This window comes from Danio aesculapii, chromosome 25 (assembly GCF_903798145.1).
Source record: "Danio aesculapii chromosome 25, fDanAes4.1, whole genome shotgun sequence".
In the NCBI taxonomy this organism is placed as follows: Eukaryota; Metazoa; Chordata; class Actinopteri; order Cypriniformes; family Danionidae; genus Danio; species Danio aesculapii.
In genome coordinates this window covers 34,178,389-34,192,580 of record NC_079459.1, presented here as the reverse complement: position 1 = coordinate 34,192,580, position 14,192 = coordinate 34,178,389, and the positions used below count along the sequence as shown (strand labels likewise).

Below are 14,192 nucleotides of genomic sequence, written 5' to 3'. Positions count from 1 at the left end.
AATAACAAACTTAACCTTTTAAAGTCCATGTGAAATCAAAGTGTACAATGTTATTCTGTTGGTGAACCATCAATCTGTCTAAGTTAACCTATTGAGTTTGTTTTGGTAATCATTCAAAGTCTGAGCATCTGCGTTTGGATTGGCTCTTTCTCTGATGATGTCAGTTTGATGCTTCAGTCACAATATTCTTAACCACGCCCCTTTTTACTGTTAGTTTGCTACAGGGGAATGAAAGAAAGCCCCGCCCCCTGCTCAATATTCAGTTTCAGTTATAAGTACACATAATAAAATGAAAGTATCCGCAACTTCCGGTTCACTCAGACTCTAAATTCTACTAATTATTAACGCACAATTTTTTTACTTTCTACCCTGTGTGTTCTTAAAGACCGGATGTGCTAATGTCTTCTTAAACTCTGCTCCTCTGCCATCTTTGGTCTAAGCGCCGCTCTTGTGCATTTCCACAATGCAAGTTTCTCAATCTGAGGCCTGTCATGCTCCATTAGATGAAGAAAGAGAATAGTATGTGACACTTTAACCGATTTCCCTTGATTTTGTTATTTCGTCTCCGCCACTTTCCCCTCCTCAGCCGTTCTAGGCCACTTCTGCTCCTCTTTCAGTCTTTGTATGTGTCAGTATATCTCTCTTCCCCTCTCATTCACTCCTGTGCTATTTCCCTGGAGAGCCCTTGCCCCTTTTTTGAGAGGTCTCGCTGACTGAGGCGCTTTTGAAGTGGGTTTTTCCTCAAAGTGCGCAGACTAAGGCTAACAGCTTATACTTATCAACCCAACAGGCTCATTTTCTGGCTGTCTCGGGGCTTCTGGGTCAAGGATGCATCACTGTTGCCCTCCAACAGCAATTCTGGACTCCATCCGATTACTCGCATCCAGCCCGTGACAAACATCCAAAGCCACAAACAGGGGCACGTTTGGCCACGTTACTCCAAATGTTTCCCAGCTGGCTGCTCTACAATTAGTTTGCAACTGCGGGTTTCCTATGCATATGCATGGGGCCTTTTTTTAGATTTGTAGAGAAAACACAAGTACACAAGTTTGCATGTCAGGATTTGAGCGCTTTTTATTTGTTACTCTTATTTTGGCTGGAGACTTTCGGTCTCATTCACTTCTATTGATTTTTAGACGTTAAAAACAGCTTGTTTTGCTGGTTGATGTTGAAAACTGATGTTTTTTTTTTTGTTTTGTTGTTTTTTAGGGGTTTTTCACCTTTATTATGACAGGACAGTAGAGAATTTAGACAGGAAAGCATTGGGGGCAGAGAGAGGGGATGGATTGGCAAAGGACCTTGAGCCGGGAATTGAACTCGGGTCGCCGTGAGCACGTCAGTGCTATATGTCAGTGCGCAATACTACTAGGCTACTGGCGCTGATGATATTCTTCTACTTTTTATGTAGTCATGAACACACTTAAGTAGTTTGATCGTTTTCTGACTTTCCTTATTCCCTTCTGGCTTTTATTATTCCTAGTCATTTCTCCCATAGGCCACTGAATTGGAAGATTCAATTCAATTTCTATTCATTTCTAAATAGCTTTTACAATGTAGATTGTGTCAAAGCAGCTTAACATAGAAGTTCTAGTAAACTGAAACCGTGTCAGTCCCGTTTCAGAGTTCAGTTTAGTTCAGTGTGGTTTAATTTTCACTGCCGAAAGTCCAAACACTGAAGAGAAAGTCCATCGACGCGCAGCTCCACAAGTCCCAAACCAAGCAAGCCAGTGGCGACAGTGGAGGAACAAACTTCACCTTCAAGATATTAAACAATCTCAAAAACGAGCGCACTTTCACAATACAGAATAAGGGCAATAAAGCCAGAGCTGTTTCTCTAGTAAAGTTAGTTTTAAATGGATACCTTTCTTTTTTCTCCTATCTTTCATTATTTAAAATTATTCGAGCTTTTGATTGAATTGTGGCATTGAAAAAAAATTGGGGCTCTAAAAAAAGTGACTTTAAATGACATTTTTAATACAACCCCTTACCAGTAAGTAAGCTGAAAAAAAATCTGCAAGTCACTTTATTTTTTCACAATGCAGAGTGAATGCTTTGAGTTATCCGTCTTTAGTCCTGCTAAACGTTAAAAATGAAATTGAGCCAATAAAGAAATTATGCGCAGCCATTAAAGTAGCTAATCTGTGAGTGCTTATATGGCATTAATGTCTTTTTGCATCTGTTTCTCAGGTAGCCTACTTTGTGAACGCATATTTTTGGTACCAAATTAGCTTGCATGACAGGCAAGCAGCAAACACATTAGCTTCTGTCTCAGATTGTTATATATGCTGTGCCTTGTGTCGAACACAAGAAGCTTGTCATTTCCTACGTAATTAAAGTACGAAGCAGCTCGCTTGCGCAAAGTCTTGCCGTAATTGTTTTCGCACAACACCACTGGTGCAGATAATTGGCCATTAGTGCTGTCTGAACAATGCGGGTTGGTGGCTCAATGCAGTTCTGTTTTTTAATTATACGTCACTGTAAGCGTTAGGCAATTATGTTGGTTTAGAACTTTTTTTCAGCTGTATTTTTTGCACAGCAGAAAGTTGAGGGACTCAACCCATGAATGTTCACAATCAAAATCACTTAGCCAACAAAAGAACATGACAAAAAACTGTAATCTTGCTTTTCTGAGAGGGTCAGTTCAAATTTGATGCTGGTTTATTGTTGTGTGCAAATGTGGTGCTTCAAAATCCATCTTTTACATTGGACATCTAATAGTGGCCTCACTTCAGCTGCATTTGGACTTAAACGACCACAGTATGATCTTTTCCTCTTTAGAAATAACCTATATCAGTGATATTTATAGTAAATACAGTTAAAGACTTAGGGTGCTTTCACACCTAGATGTTTGTTTTGGAACCTGGCACGTTTGCCCCCTTAGCTCGGTTTGTTTGGGCTTATGTGGAACCTGCAATCAGCCTCTGATCCACAACAAATCAATCAGTCCGAGTTCACCTGAGTGAAACGAAGTCTGGAGTGGTTCGGTTGTTGTGAGAAAGCGATACAATCCAACGAACTAACAAACTATCACAATGGCTATATCACAGAGTATTATGGATCTGTATTAGACAAATATAGTGGGTACGGAAAGTGTTTAGACCTCTTTAAATACTTCACTCTTTGCTATATTTTGACCATTTGCTAGAATAATTTAGGTTAATTTTTATTCCTCATTAATGTACTTTACACAGAATTGTTGATATTTTAGCAGATTATTTAAAGAAAAACTGAAATATCACATGGTGCTAAGCATTCAGTGCTCGGTGTTTAGTAGAAGCCCCCTTTTGGTCTATACAGCCATGATGAGTCTTTCTGGGAAAGATGCAAGTTTTTCACGTCTGGATTTGGGGATCTTCTGCCAATCCTCCTTGCAGATCCTCTCCAGTTCTGTCAATGAAGGAGTGGCTTTACAACTCTTTGACTGTTTTTGAATGGCTTAGCCAGAGCCCTTACTTAATCCCAATTGAGCATTGAGCATGGCAGAGGATCCCCAAATCCAGGTGTGAAAAGCTTGTTGAATTTTTGCAAATGGCCGCAAAATAACAGAGTGAAAAATTTAAGGGAGTCTGAATACTTTCCGTACCCACTGTATGTCGATAAGAGGGAATGATGAGAGATCATTCCTACCAGTAAATGTGTATTTTATGTTGAATATGAAAGTGAAAGCATGCTGTCTAACTGAACTTTTAAAAAATATATAACAGGTTAATTTATAAATTAACTTTTTAACTTTGTAGCACCGGTGCTCCCAACTTCAAAAATTTAGGAGCACCAGAAAAACCACATTAAACAGGATTAACAAAAACCAGAAACGACTATCTAAGTAATTCTGTAGTGACTTATTGTATTGATATTTGTGCAACAATTCCAAAATGGATGTTTAGTAATTATAAAATAATAATAATAACAATAATACTAACAATGAATTACATTTCTCATTATCATGTCAGCCGGCCCAAAATATGAGTGGGGCAGAGCAGGATTCTCGCGATGATCACCTGAACCTGCGCAATGCCGTTGTTTTTCATGAGCCGCAGTTTCAGTTTAAACTTAGTAAAGGCGAGCTTCTTTGGTGATGTATACAGGGTTAGATTTTACATTTAGCTGCCTTTTGCGCTAAACAAGCAGTACATGCAACACTGAGATTTGGCCCATTAAACAGCTGATCCTTTCAGCACTCTCTCTGAAAACACTCAATTGATCTCGGCTAGCGGATCAACATTCACCACATCATCGCTCTCCTCTGTGCCATTATTTGTAACTTTAGGTGGGTTTGCAAACCTGTTTGCTTTTCATTGCGTCTTCCTCAAACTTCAGCCATTTGAATTTCCCGTGGTCACAAAAGCTCCCTGTCATCAGTGGATAGCACTGAGTGATTGACAGCTAATATGAACCAATATAGCAGTAGGGAAGACAAAACAGGTCGCACAAATGCTCCTGAATATATTGTGAGGTCGCATAAATTAAATTTCTGGCACATATATGACCAAAATGGTCACTATTTCAAGCCCTGTATAATACAAGGTGTCCGGGGATCTTAAAGTATTAAAAGTTGATAAATCATTTATGAGAAAATTAAGGCCCTTAAAGGGTATTAAAGTCTTAATCCTGTTTTTACGAGGTCCTAAATTTGGTTCAAGCATTGTCCAAAGTCTTTGACTCCAAAAAAAGCATAAATATATTTATTTTCCTCGATTGGTTCAGGCCGGGTGCGTCTGAGTAAGCTCCTCTGTCTGGGTGTTGTCACATAATTTGCGACAAATGCGGGAAGGTGATGTAACGATCTCCACATGTAGCGAAACCATATAGCAGGGCTATTCAATTGACAGCCCACGAAGCAATTTGTTCCGGCCCTCCAAATAGTGTGACCAAGACATCAAAAAGAAATTTAGTTCAGTCGAAAATGGCCGCTATAGTTATGAAGTGCATCTATTCAATACAGCACGAGCTGCAGTTGAAGGCTGCGCAGAGAGTCACCTGACTTTAAGCGAGTGAGTGGCACGAGCAGCCAAAAACATTTGGATACTTGAGCTTAAAGTCATCTCAACGCCAGTTATGCCACCTGTGCGCTAGTTAAAGTTCTGAGTTTTTAGCTACACCAAGGCTAATACACACGCACACTGGATTAACTATAGCAGCGGCTCGTTCACATATCGCGGCTTTTCCTGCGCAAGTCCGTTATTTCCAATATTAGAATTTATGCCAATATGCACGCACCTTCCAAACTCACTGAGTAGAAAACACCTCACACCATAGCCGTGAGAGTTGTACGTGGCTTTCAGTGCATTGTAAACAAAAGATACGTTAGACGAACTATTACAAACTATTCAAATGATTAGGCTGTATGAATAAATGCAGATGATAACAACAGTTCATTTAAATACCTAATATAAAGCTTACATTTACATTAGACGTGATAATCATGAAACCATTATTATGTGATTATGCTTCAGACTATAATCGTACAACCAAAATCTATAATTGTTGCATCCATAATTGTTACGCAGTTTAAAACGTAACATATGAATGTGTCTGAATGTAGAAGCCTACTTGAGCAATACACTGATTTTGTTGTGCTTTGAAATACAACATTTATGTATGATTGATTGTAAATAAAAGCCACGTTGTTCAATGCAGTGATGTTATGTAGTTGTAAAATACAACAAGTTAACGTTTTAATGTAGAAAAATACAACGTGGGTGTCTTAAGGAGCAAAAATACAACATATGGGCTCTTATATTGCTGTTGTGTCATCACTCATATGTCATATCTCTCCGGCCCCTCATTTGGGATGCTTTTCATAAACTGGCCCCCATGACAAACTAATTGAATAACCCTGCCAGCAAAACAAATGCCAAAATGGGATAATGCAAGTTTGCATACCCTGGTTGGAGAAAGACGAGTTTAAACGGTGGCTAAAAACAACCACGTAATTTATTCTTTCAAGTTTTGTTTCTTCCGAGCTTATCTGAGTTCTGCTGCATGGTTGTGCTGCATTGATTTATTTAACTACAATTGTTAATAACTGTTTATAAAGTTAAAGGTTTGATGCTGATTAGAACTTGAAGTGGCGATGAGGTCTTAAAATATTCTGCGAAGGTCTTTAAAAAGTCTTAAAAAGGTATTGAAGTTACCTTTAGGATTCCTGCATATACCCTGTAATAACATTAACTTTTTGGTTAACTTCTGATATATAATCGAGTTTATGACTCTTGACTATTGAAATGAGGCTATGTATGAGAAAGTCTTATCTCAGATTAATATTTGGTGTTGACTATGACTCTATTCAAAATGAAAGTGCACCCTTTTGCTTAATGTCTCTTTCTCATCGTCATGAATTAAAATAAAGATGACAGCTGAGCGGAATCCTGGAAAATAAACCAAACTCTGACCAATGTGAGGAGAGTTTACTCACACGTGACTTGTTTTAATAGTTTTGATCTGTTTATAAACTTTGCCATGTGAAAGCGAACTGCACCAAGAACAAAAATAATCATGGCAACAATTTAAATCCCTGTTTCTGATCAAAACAGTCAATCTACAGGTGTGAACGCAACCCTAACATGTTCATCTCTCTTCTTCCTCAGGCTCTGCCATCCGTGGCTTCACCCCGTTCAGATTCTCTGTTGAACCTGTGGACGTTCTGGCGGTCCGCGGTCTCCCTGCTGTCCTGAACTGCTCAGCCATCAGCGATGCTCCAGTACGGGTGGAGTGGAAGAAAGACGGCACGTTCCTTAACCTGGTGGCGGATGACCGCAGAAGGCAGCTAGCAGACGGCTCTCTGCTCATCAGTACGGTGGTCCACTCCAAACACAATAAGCCTGATGAGGGGGTGTACCAGTGCGTGGCCACCATTGACAATCTGGGCACCATCAGCAGCCGCACCGCACGACTCACAGTGGCAGGTAGGAAAAGTCACCTGCATTTCATATTCGATGCATAAAAACCACCTCTTAAGGCTGTGCAATGTTGTGGCATCGTGGAAGACTCATTGAGTTTTATGTGACAGTGTGATGACCCCAAAGATCATCTGAAATAAATGCCTGATCAAAGTTCTGCATTTGAAAATGATAGTGGAGAGGAGTAATGCAAAAATCATTTTTAATTTGGTATTTTTTATCAGAGTGTAAAATATGATTGTCGTGTAGGCATGCATAAATAAAGAGTCAAATATGTTATACCTATGGCATATTATATTTATAAGTCATTATATTTCCATGCTTATATGCTTCTATATAATATGTATGTATTTATTTATTTATTTATTCATTTACTTTATTACAATTTAAGTTTTATTATTATTATTTATTTTATTTTGTATTATTATTATATAGATGAACATGGGGCATATAAATATTATTTATATATATATATATATATATATATATATATATATATATATATATATATATATATATATATATATGATGCAACTTGTGTGTAAATATCTATAGAACAATCTTTTTGAATAGTTTTTTTTTATTACTTATACGTAATAAATATACACTCATCGGCCACTTTATTAGGTACGCCTTACTAGTGCAGTGAACTCATTGTCATGTTTAAGAAACCAGTCTGAGATGATTCACGCTTTATGACATGGCGCGTTATCCTGCTGGAAGTAGCCATCAGAAGATTGGTACACTGTGGTCATGGATCCATGCTTTCATGTTGTTGACGCCCAATTCTAACCCGACCATCCAAATGTAGCAGCAGAAATGGAGACTCATCAGACCAGGCAACGTTTCTCCAATCTTCTATTGTCCAGTTTTGGTGAGCCTGTGTGAATTGTAGCCTCAGTGTTCTGTTCTTAGCTGACAGGAGCGGCACCCGGTGTGGTCTTCTGCTGCTGTAGACCATCCGCCTCAAGGTTGGACGTGTTGTGTGTTCAGAGATGCTCTTCTGCAGACCTCGGTTGTAACGAGTGCTTGTTTGAGTTACTGTTGCCTTTCTATCAGCTGGAACCAGTCTGGCCATTCACCTCTGACCTCTGGCATCAACAAGGCATTTGCTCCCACAGAACTGCAGCTCACTGGATATTTTCTCTTTTTCTAACCATTCTCTGTAAACCCTAGAGATGGTTGTGCGTGAAAATCCCAGTAGATCAGCAGTTTCTGAAATACTCAGATCAGCCCGTCTGGCACCAACAACCATGCCACATTCAAAGTCACTTAAATCACTTTTCTTCCCCATTCTGATGGTCACTTTGAATTGCAGCAGATCGTCTTGACCATGTCTACATGTCTAAATGCATTGAGCTGCTGCCATGTGATTGGCTGATTAGATATTTGCCTTAACAAGTGGCCGGTGAGTGGTTTTTTTTATGTATAATACACAAACATAATGTCAAAACAAACTTTTATTTTGTACGCCATTAATCTTTGCCCAGCACACACATATATATATATATATACTACTAACTTGTATAACTATATATTAAAAAATACTTTAAAAAATTCATGAAATGAATATAATGTAAGTCCTTGCAATTGATTAAACTTAACAGTAGCAGTAAAATAATATTTAATTAATCTTTTCTTTCAATTCATATTTATTTTTTATAGCACTTTTACAATTTTAATAATAAATAATATTAAGTCTGCGACCCATGGCTTTACAAAATACATGAAGGTTATTATAACTATATTTATAGTATATAAATTAAGTGACTTCACAGGAATTGTAATAGTTTTTCCCATTAAAACTCCTTTGAGCCAATAGGATTAATCAGGTTCCTACTGTAAACCCTAGTGGGGACTCAATCTGTGCATATCTATTCATTTAGCATCATATGTGTCAAATGCTTGAAGTTCATTCTCAATCAGCGTGGGTGTCAGCGCATTGGGACTGAATGATTCTGTCAGGGTTCTGGGATCAGTTTTCTGTGCGCTTGGTTTTTCTCTCCAGGTTGCAGGTCAGCATGCTGTAGTCAACCTTCACACTATGCTATGAATCTAACAGCAGGATTAGTGTGTGTTTGAACAGCAGGCTTAGATTTCAGCCTGGCCTTCACAGTTTGCTCTGACTGGAGCCTCCGTTTCCTTTAAACACATCCAGCAGAGTTTCCCGCTATCTGCTAGTTTAAACGTAGTTCTGCTGAGGAAATCCAACTGGAAGAAGCAGAATTAATGTAGGTGGTTGTGTGGCGCCCCAGAAGATGATTTTACAGCTCAAAAGTTGCTCTTTTGAGAACTATTTAAGCTTCAACTTAGCCTTGGATGTTTCTTATGAAGTAGGGATGTGTGCTATTGGAAGAGATTACATTGCAATAGTTTGTACTTATATATTGTTGTTCTTGTATATATTGCAAAATGAAGTTGATTTCACCAGATGGCTTGAATAACGTGATGAAGTCATGATTCAGATTGGTTGCAGGGATTTTGTACAATAGGCTGCACAATGTTAGAACACTCCAACATTGCAATTATTTTTATTTCATCGTTATTATTATTTCATTTATTTATTTACATATGTATATCTACACTACCTGACAAAAGTCGTGGATCCTAGTTGTAAGAGCAACAAATAATAACTTCTAGTTGATCATAAAAGTGGCAGAAGGTAGATTTTAGTGAAAATGAATCTGTTGAACTGCATCCCAATCATCACACATACTGCAGAAGACCTACTGGATCCAGCATGGAGCCAAGATTCTCATAGAAATCAGTCAAGTTTGGTGAAGGAAAAGTCATGGTTTGGGGTTACATTCAGTATGTGGGCATGTGAGAGATCTGCAGAGTGGATGATCAACATCAACAGCCTGAGGTATCAAGACATTTGTGCTGCCCATTACATTACAAACCACAGGAGAGGGCAAATTCTCCAGCAGGATAGCGCTCCTTCTCATACTTCAGCCTCCACATCAAAGCTCCTGAAAACAAAGAAGGTCAAGGTGCTCCAGGATTGGCCAGCCCAGTCACCAGACATGAACATTATTGAGCATGTCTGAGGTAAGATGGAGGAGGCGTTGAAGATGAACACAAAGAATCTTGATGAACTCTGGGAGTCCTGCAAGAACGCTTTCTTCGCCATTCCAGATGACTTTATTAATCAGTGATTTGAGTCATTGCAGAGATGTATGGATGCAGCCCTCCAAGCTCATGATGGAGTCAGACACAATATTCATTCTGTTTCCACTGCAGCATGAGCACATATTCTATACTGGACATTATTGAAGGTTCAGTGACCAGACTTTAGTCTAAGCAGAGTCAGACCTTACTGTCCTAATGAAATCATTAATAATCAAGGCCTGATCATATTTTATTGTGGTCAAATAAGTGTAATCTAGAGGCCTTTACCTTTCATATAAGACACTTCTGATACCAAATGATCAACTAGAAGTCAAGTTATTATTTGCTGTTCCTAAAACTTGGATAGGAGACAAGACTTCTGTCAAGTAGTGTATTCAGGTGTACAATAATTAAAGAATTAAATGTAAAGTAATACAGCGTAGTCTTAGTTTTATAAGTAATTGAAATGAGTCATTATTAACAATAAAACACAGGCAGATGATAAATTATAATCCAGACTCATTGCATATCCTGTGATATCGATGCTGACAGGCTATATTGTGCAGTCCTGCTGCAAATGCTATCACACACCTTCAAACGCCCTTATTACAGGAACACAGAAATGTACATGATCATTTTTAACTCCACAATGGCTCAATTTAGCATTTAATCTCCAAATTGCATGCTTATCATATTTTATCCTGTGATAAGATTGTGATGTTGAAATATTGTTCAGCATGGAGGTTCTTCTAGGAAAGGAACAACACTCGAGTCAATAGTTGCAGTAAAGTAAGAGCACAGAGCTGTAGAATAGTAGATGGTGTAGTCTCAGAGTCAATAATTCAATAAGCAATAATAAAGTTGTTGAGATTTGGCTTTAAGAGTTCTTCTTATTTCATTCTGTTTCTGTCAGAACCAGATAGAACTCTTAATGATTTTTCTTTCGGGTTTTCTGGAGGGTAAATGGTGTTTGCTCCGGCTCTCTTTACGTGTTGTGTGTGAATCTAATTTACTGACTATAAGCTTGATATGATTGTGCAGTGTGTGTGTATTGATCTGTACTGTAGTGTAATGTATTGATCTGTGCATGTGTTGGCAGTTCCGCACCAGCAGATTCTGCAGAGGTGTCTGTTCTGTGGAAAACACTGGAGTGTAAGAGATGTTGCAGGACGTTATTGTTCTGCTTAATACAGCAGGATCCTTGATGGAGGATTCTGATTGGTTTTCTGTTCAGTGGGGCGTGGCCAATCTCTGATCCATTACTGTATAAATATAAATATGAAACACAGACACCTTTCATTTTTCTTTCTTTCCTTCCTTCCTTCCTTCCTTCCTTCCTTCCTTCCTTCCTTCCTTCCTTCCTTCATTCATTCATTCTTTTCTTCTTTCTTTTTCTTTCTTTCTTTTTCTTTTTCTTTCTTTTTTTTCTTTCTTTTTTCTTTCTTTTTTTTCTTTCCTTTCTTTTCTTTTTGTCTTCTTTCTTTCCTCTTTGTCTTTCTTCTTTCTTTCATTTCTTTATTCTTTCTTTCTTTCTTTTCTTTTTTCTTTCTTTTTCTTTCTTTCTTTTTTCTTTCTTTCTTTCTTTCTTCTTTCTTTCCTTTCTTTCTTCTTTTCTTTCTTTTTTTCTTTTTTTTTTTTTTTTTTTCTTTTTTTTTTCTTCTTTTTCTTTCTTTTTTTCTTTCTTTCTTTTCTTCTTTCTTTCTTCTTTCTTTCTTTTCTTTTTCTTTCTTTCTTTTCTTTCCTTTCTTTCTTCTTTCTTTTTTCTTTCTTTCTTTCTTTCTTTCTTTTTCTTTCCTTTCCTTTCTTTCTTTCTTTCTTTCTTTCTTTTTCTTTCTTTCTTTCTTTCTTTCTTTCTTTCTTTCTTTCTTTTTTTTTCTTTCTTTCTTTCTTTCTTTCTTTCTTTCTTTCTTTTCTTTCTTCTTTCTTTTTCTTTCCTTCCTTTCTTTCTTTCCTTTTTGTCTTTCTTTCCTCTTCGCTTTCTTCTTTCTTTCCTCTTCGCTTTCTTCTTTCTTTCCTTTCTTTCTTCTTTCTTTCTTTTCTTTTTTTCTTTCTTCTTTCTTTCTTTCTTTTCTTTTTTTTCTTTCTTTCTTTCTTTCTTTTTTTTTCTTTCCTTCCTTTCTTTCCTTTTTGTCTTTCTTTCTTTCTTTCTTTCTTTTTCTTTCCTTTCTTTCTTTCTTTTGTCTTTTTCTTTCTTTCTTTTGTCTTTTTCTTTCCTTTCTTTCTTTCTTTCTTTCTTTTTCTTTCTTTCTTTCTTTCTTTCTTTCTTTCTTTCTTTCTTTCTTTTTCTTTCCTTTCTTTCTTTTTCTTTCTTTCTTTCTTTCTTTTTCTTTCCTTTCTTTCTTTCTTTCTTTCTTTTGTCTTTTTCTTTCTTTTCTTTTTCTTTCTTTCTTTCTTTCTTTCTTTCTATCTTTTTTCTTTAAATAACTCATTCATTCTTTTGTTTATGCAAACATATATTCAATCGTAAGAAACCACTTTTAAGATGATAATAAAACGGTCTCAAATAAGAATAAATAGCATTAATTTATTATTATTAGCTTATAAAATGTTATTATGGCTCCAAGACTGCTTTTATTTGAGAAATATGTTTTTATTGATTTTATTAATATAAATTCTGTCCATTTATTAGAGATTAAGAAGACTAGAAACATCTTTATTCTCTCATTAAATGTCCGGTTTCTGTCATATTCATCACATTACATTATAGTGTGAATACTTCTTCTGTATTTTAAAAGAATGTCCAAGCTGCACTTTTGAGATCCATATCACAAAATCGTACAACAACGTAATAATCTGAATAGGTTTGGAGAAACAGGAGTGACAATTTTCAGTTGTTTATCTTGTTTTGCTGGAAGCTTTTGGATGTGTTATCGCCTTGCAACAATCTTCTAGCTGAAAGTGCTTTCCGTTCTCTTCACTCACATGCATGCACCGTTATACCGTTTTCCACTCTGAAATATTCAAAGGATGCTCAAAGAAAGCTGACAGAAACAGGAAGTTCTACTTTAGGTTTTTGGAGGGAAATATTCAGCTGTTTTAACTTGATATAAAGAGTTCGACACGTGTGTAGTTCACACATTTGATAGTTCCTCACCTCTCTCCGCCTGTCTCGCTGGCCCTCAGGGAGAAATTCTCTTTAAAACACAAGCGTTCTCTCTTTTCTTCTCCAACAAAACTCTGTCTCTTCTCATTTCTCCAGTCGTCAGGCACTTTCTCAGTCAAATCTCTGGGAGATCGAGGCCTGTGAAGCCGTATCGGCGGCTCCATATGCTGCTGGCAGAAATAAAAGATGCTTTTCTCTGCTCGTGATGAGGGATGACGTGTGCAGGCTTTCAGAGGAAGAGAATTAGCATCAGTGCATTATACCACATTAAGACTCGGAAGAGCTTTTATATTTCCTTTTGTGCTTCGCTTTTAATGCCTGTCACTTTTGTGTTTCTGCTGTAGCCGTGCACGGCGAATGTGACCCCTGACAGCAGCACAAATTCACTCCATTTTTACATTTTCTACAGAAAACCAGAGCGCCGCTTGCCTGTTCAAAACGCACTGCTGTTAAGAGTGTGTTGAGTGGTTGTTAGGGCTTGTTTTGGCTGCTTGTTTTGAGCTTCTGGATGTTTTAAGTGCAGCAAGCAGCATGTAGGACGTAAAAACACAAATTCTGCACAGTGAAATAGATTTTTAACATTAATTTATGAACTTACAAAAACAGACTTCTTATGAGCTTCGAGATTGTTAGTCATGTTTATATTATGCTTATGTTGAACCTATCATTTTGTATTATTTGAACTATCCAAGTTTTAGGAACAGCAAATAATAAGTTGACTTCTAGTTGATCATTTGGTATCAGAGGTGTCTTATATGAAAGGTAAAGGCCTCTAGATTACACTTATTTGACCACAATAAAATATGATCAGGCCTTGATTATTAATGATTTCATTAGGACAGTAAGGTCTGACTCTGCTTAGACTAAAGTCTGGTCACTGAACCTTCACTAATGTCCAGTATAGAATATGTGCTCATGCTGCAGTGGAAACAGAATGAATATTGTGTCTGACTCCATCATGAGCTTGGAGGACTGCATCCATACATCTCTGACATGACTCAAATCACTGATTAATAAAGTCATCTGGAATGGCAAAGAAAGCGTTCTTGCAGGACTCCCAGAGTTCATCAAGATTCTTT

The 14,192-nt window shown here is 37.3% G+C and overlaps 1 protein-coding gene across 1 annotated transcript in view; it reads left to right on the top strand.

Annotated features, from left to right (window-relative positions):
• LOC130219153 (neogenin) overlaps positions 1-14,192 on the top strand; it is a 241,186-nt gene that overhangs the window by 85,387 nt on the left and 141,607 nt on the right. Inside the window, exon 2 of the mRNA XM_056451454.1 lies at positions 6,588-6,905. Coding sequence (XP_056307429.1) covers positions 6,588-6,905 — 318 coding nt within the window. The remainder of the gene's footprint in view (positions 1-6,587; positions 6,906-14,192) is intronic.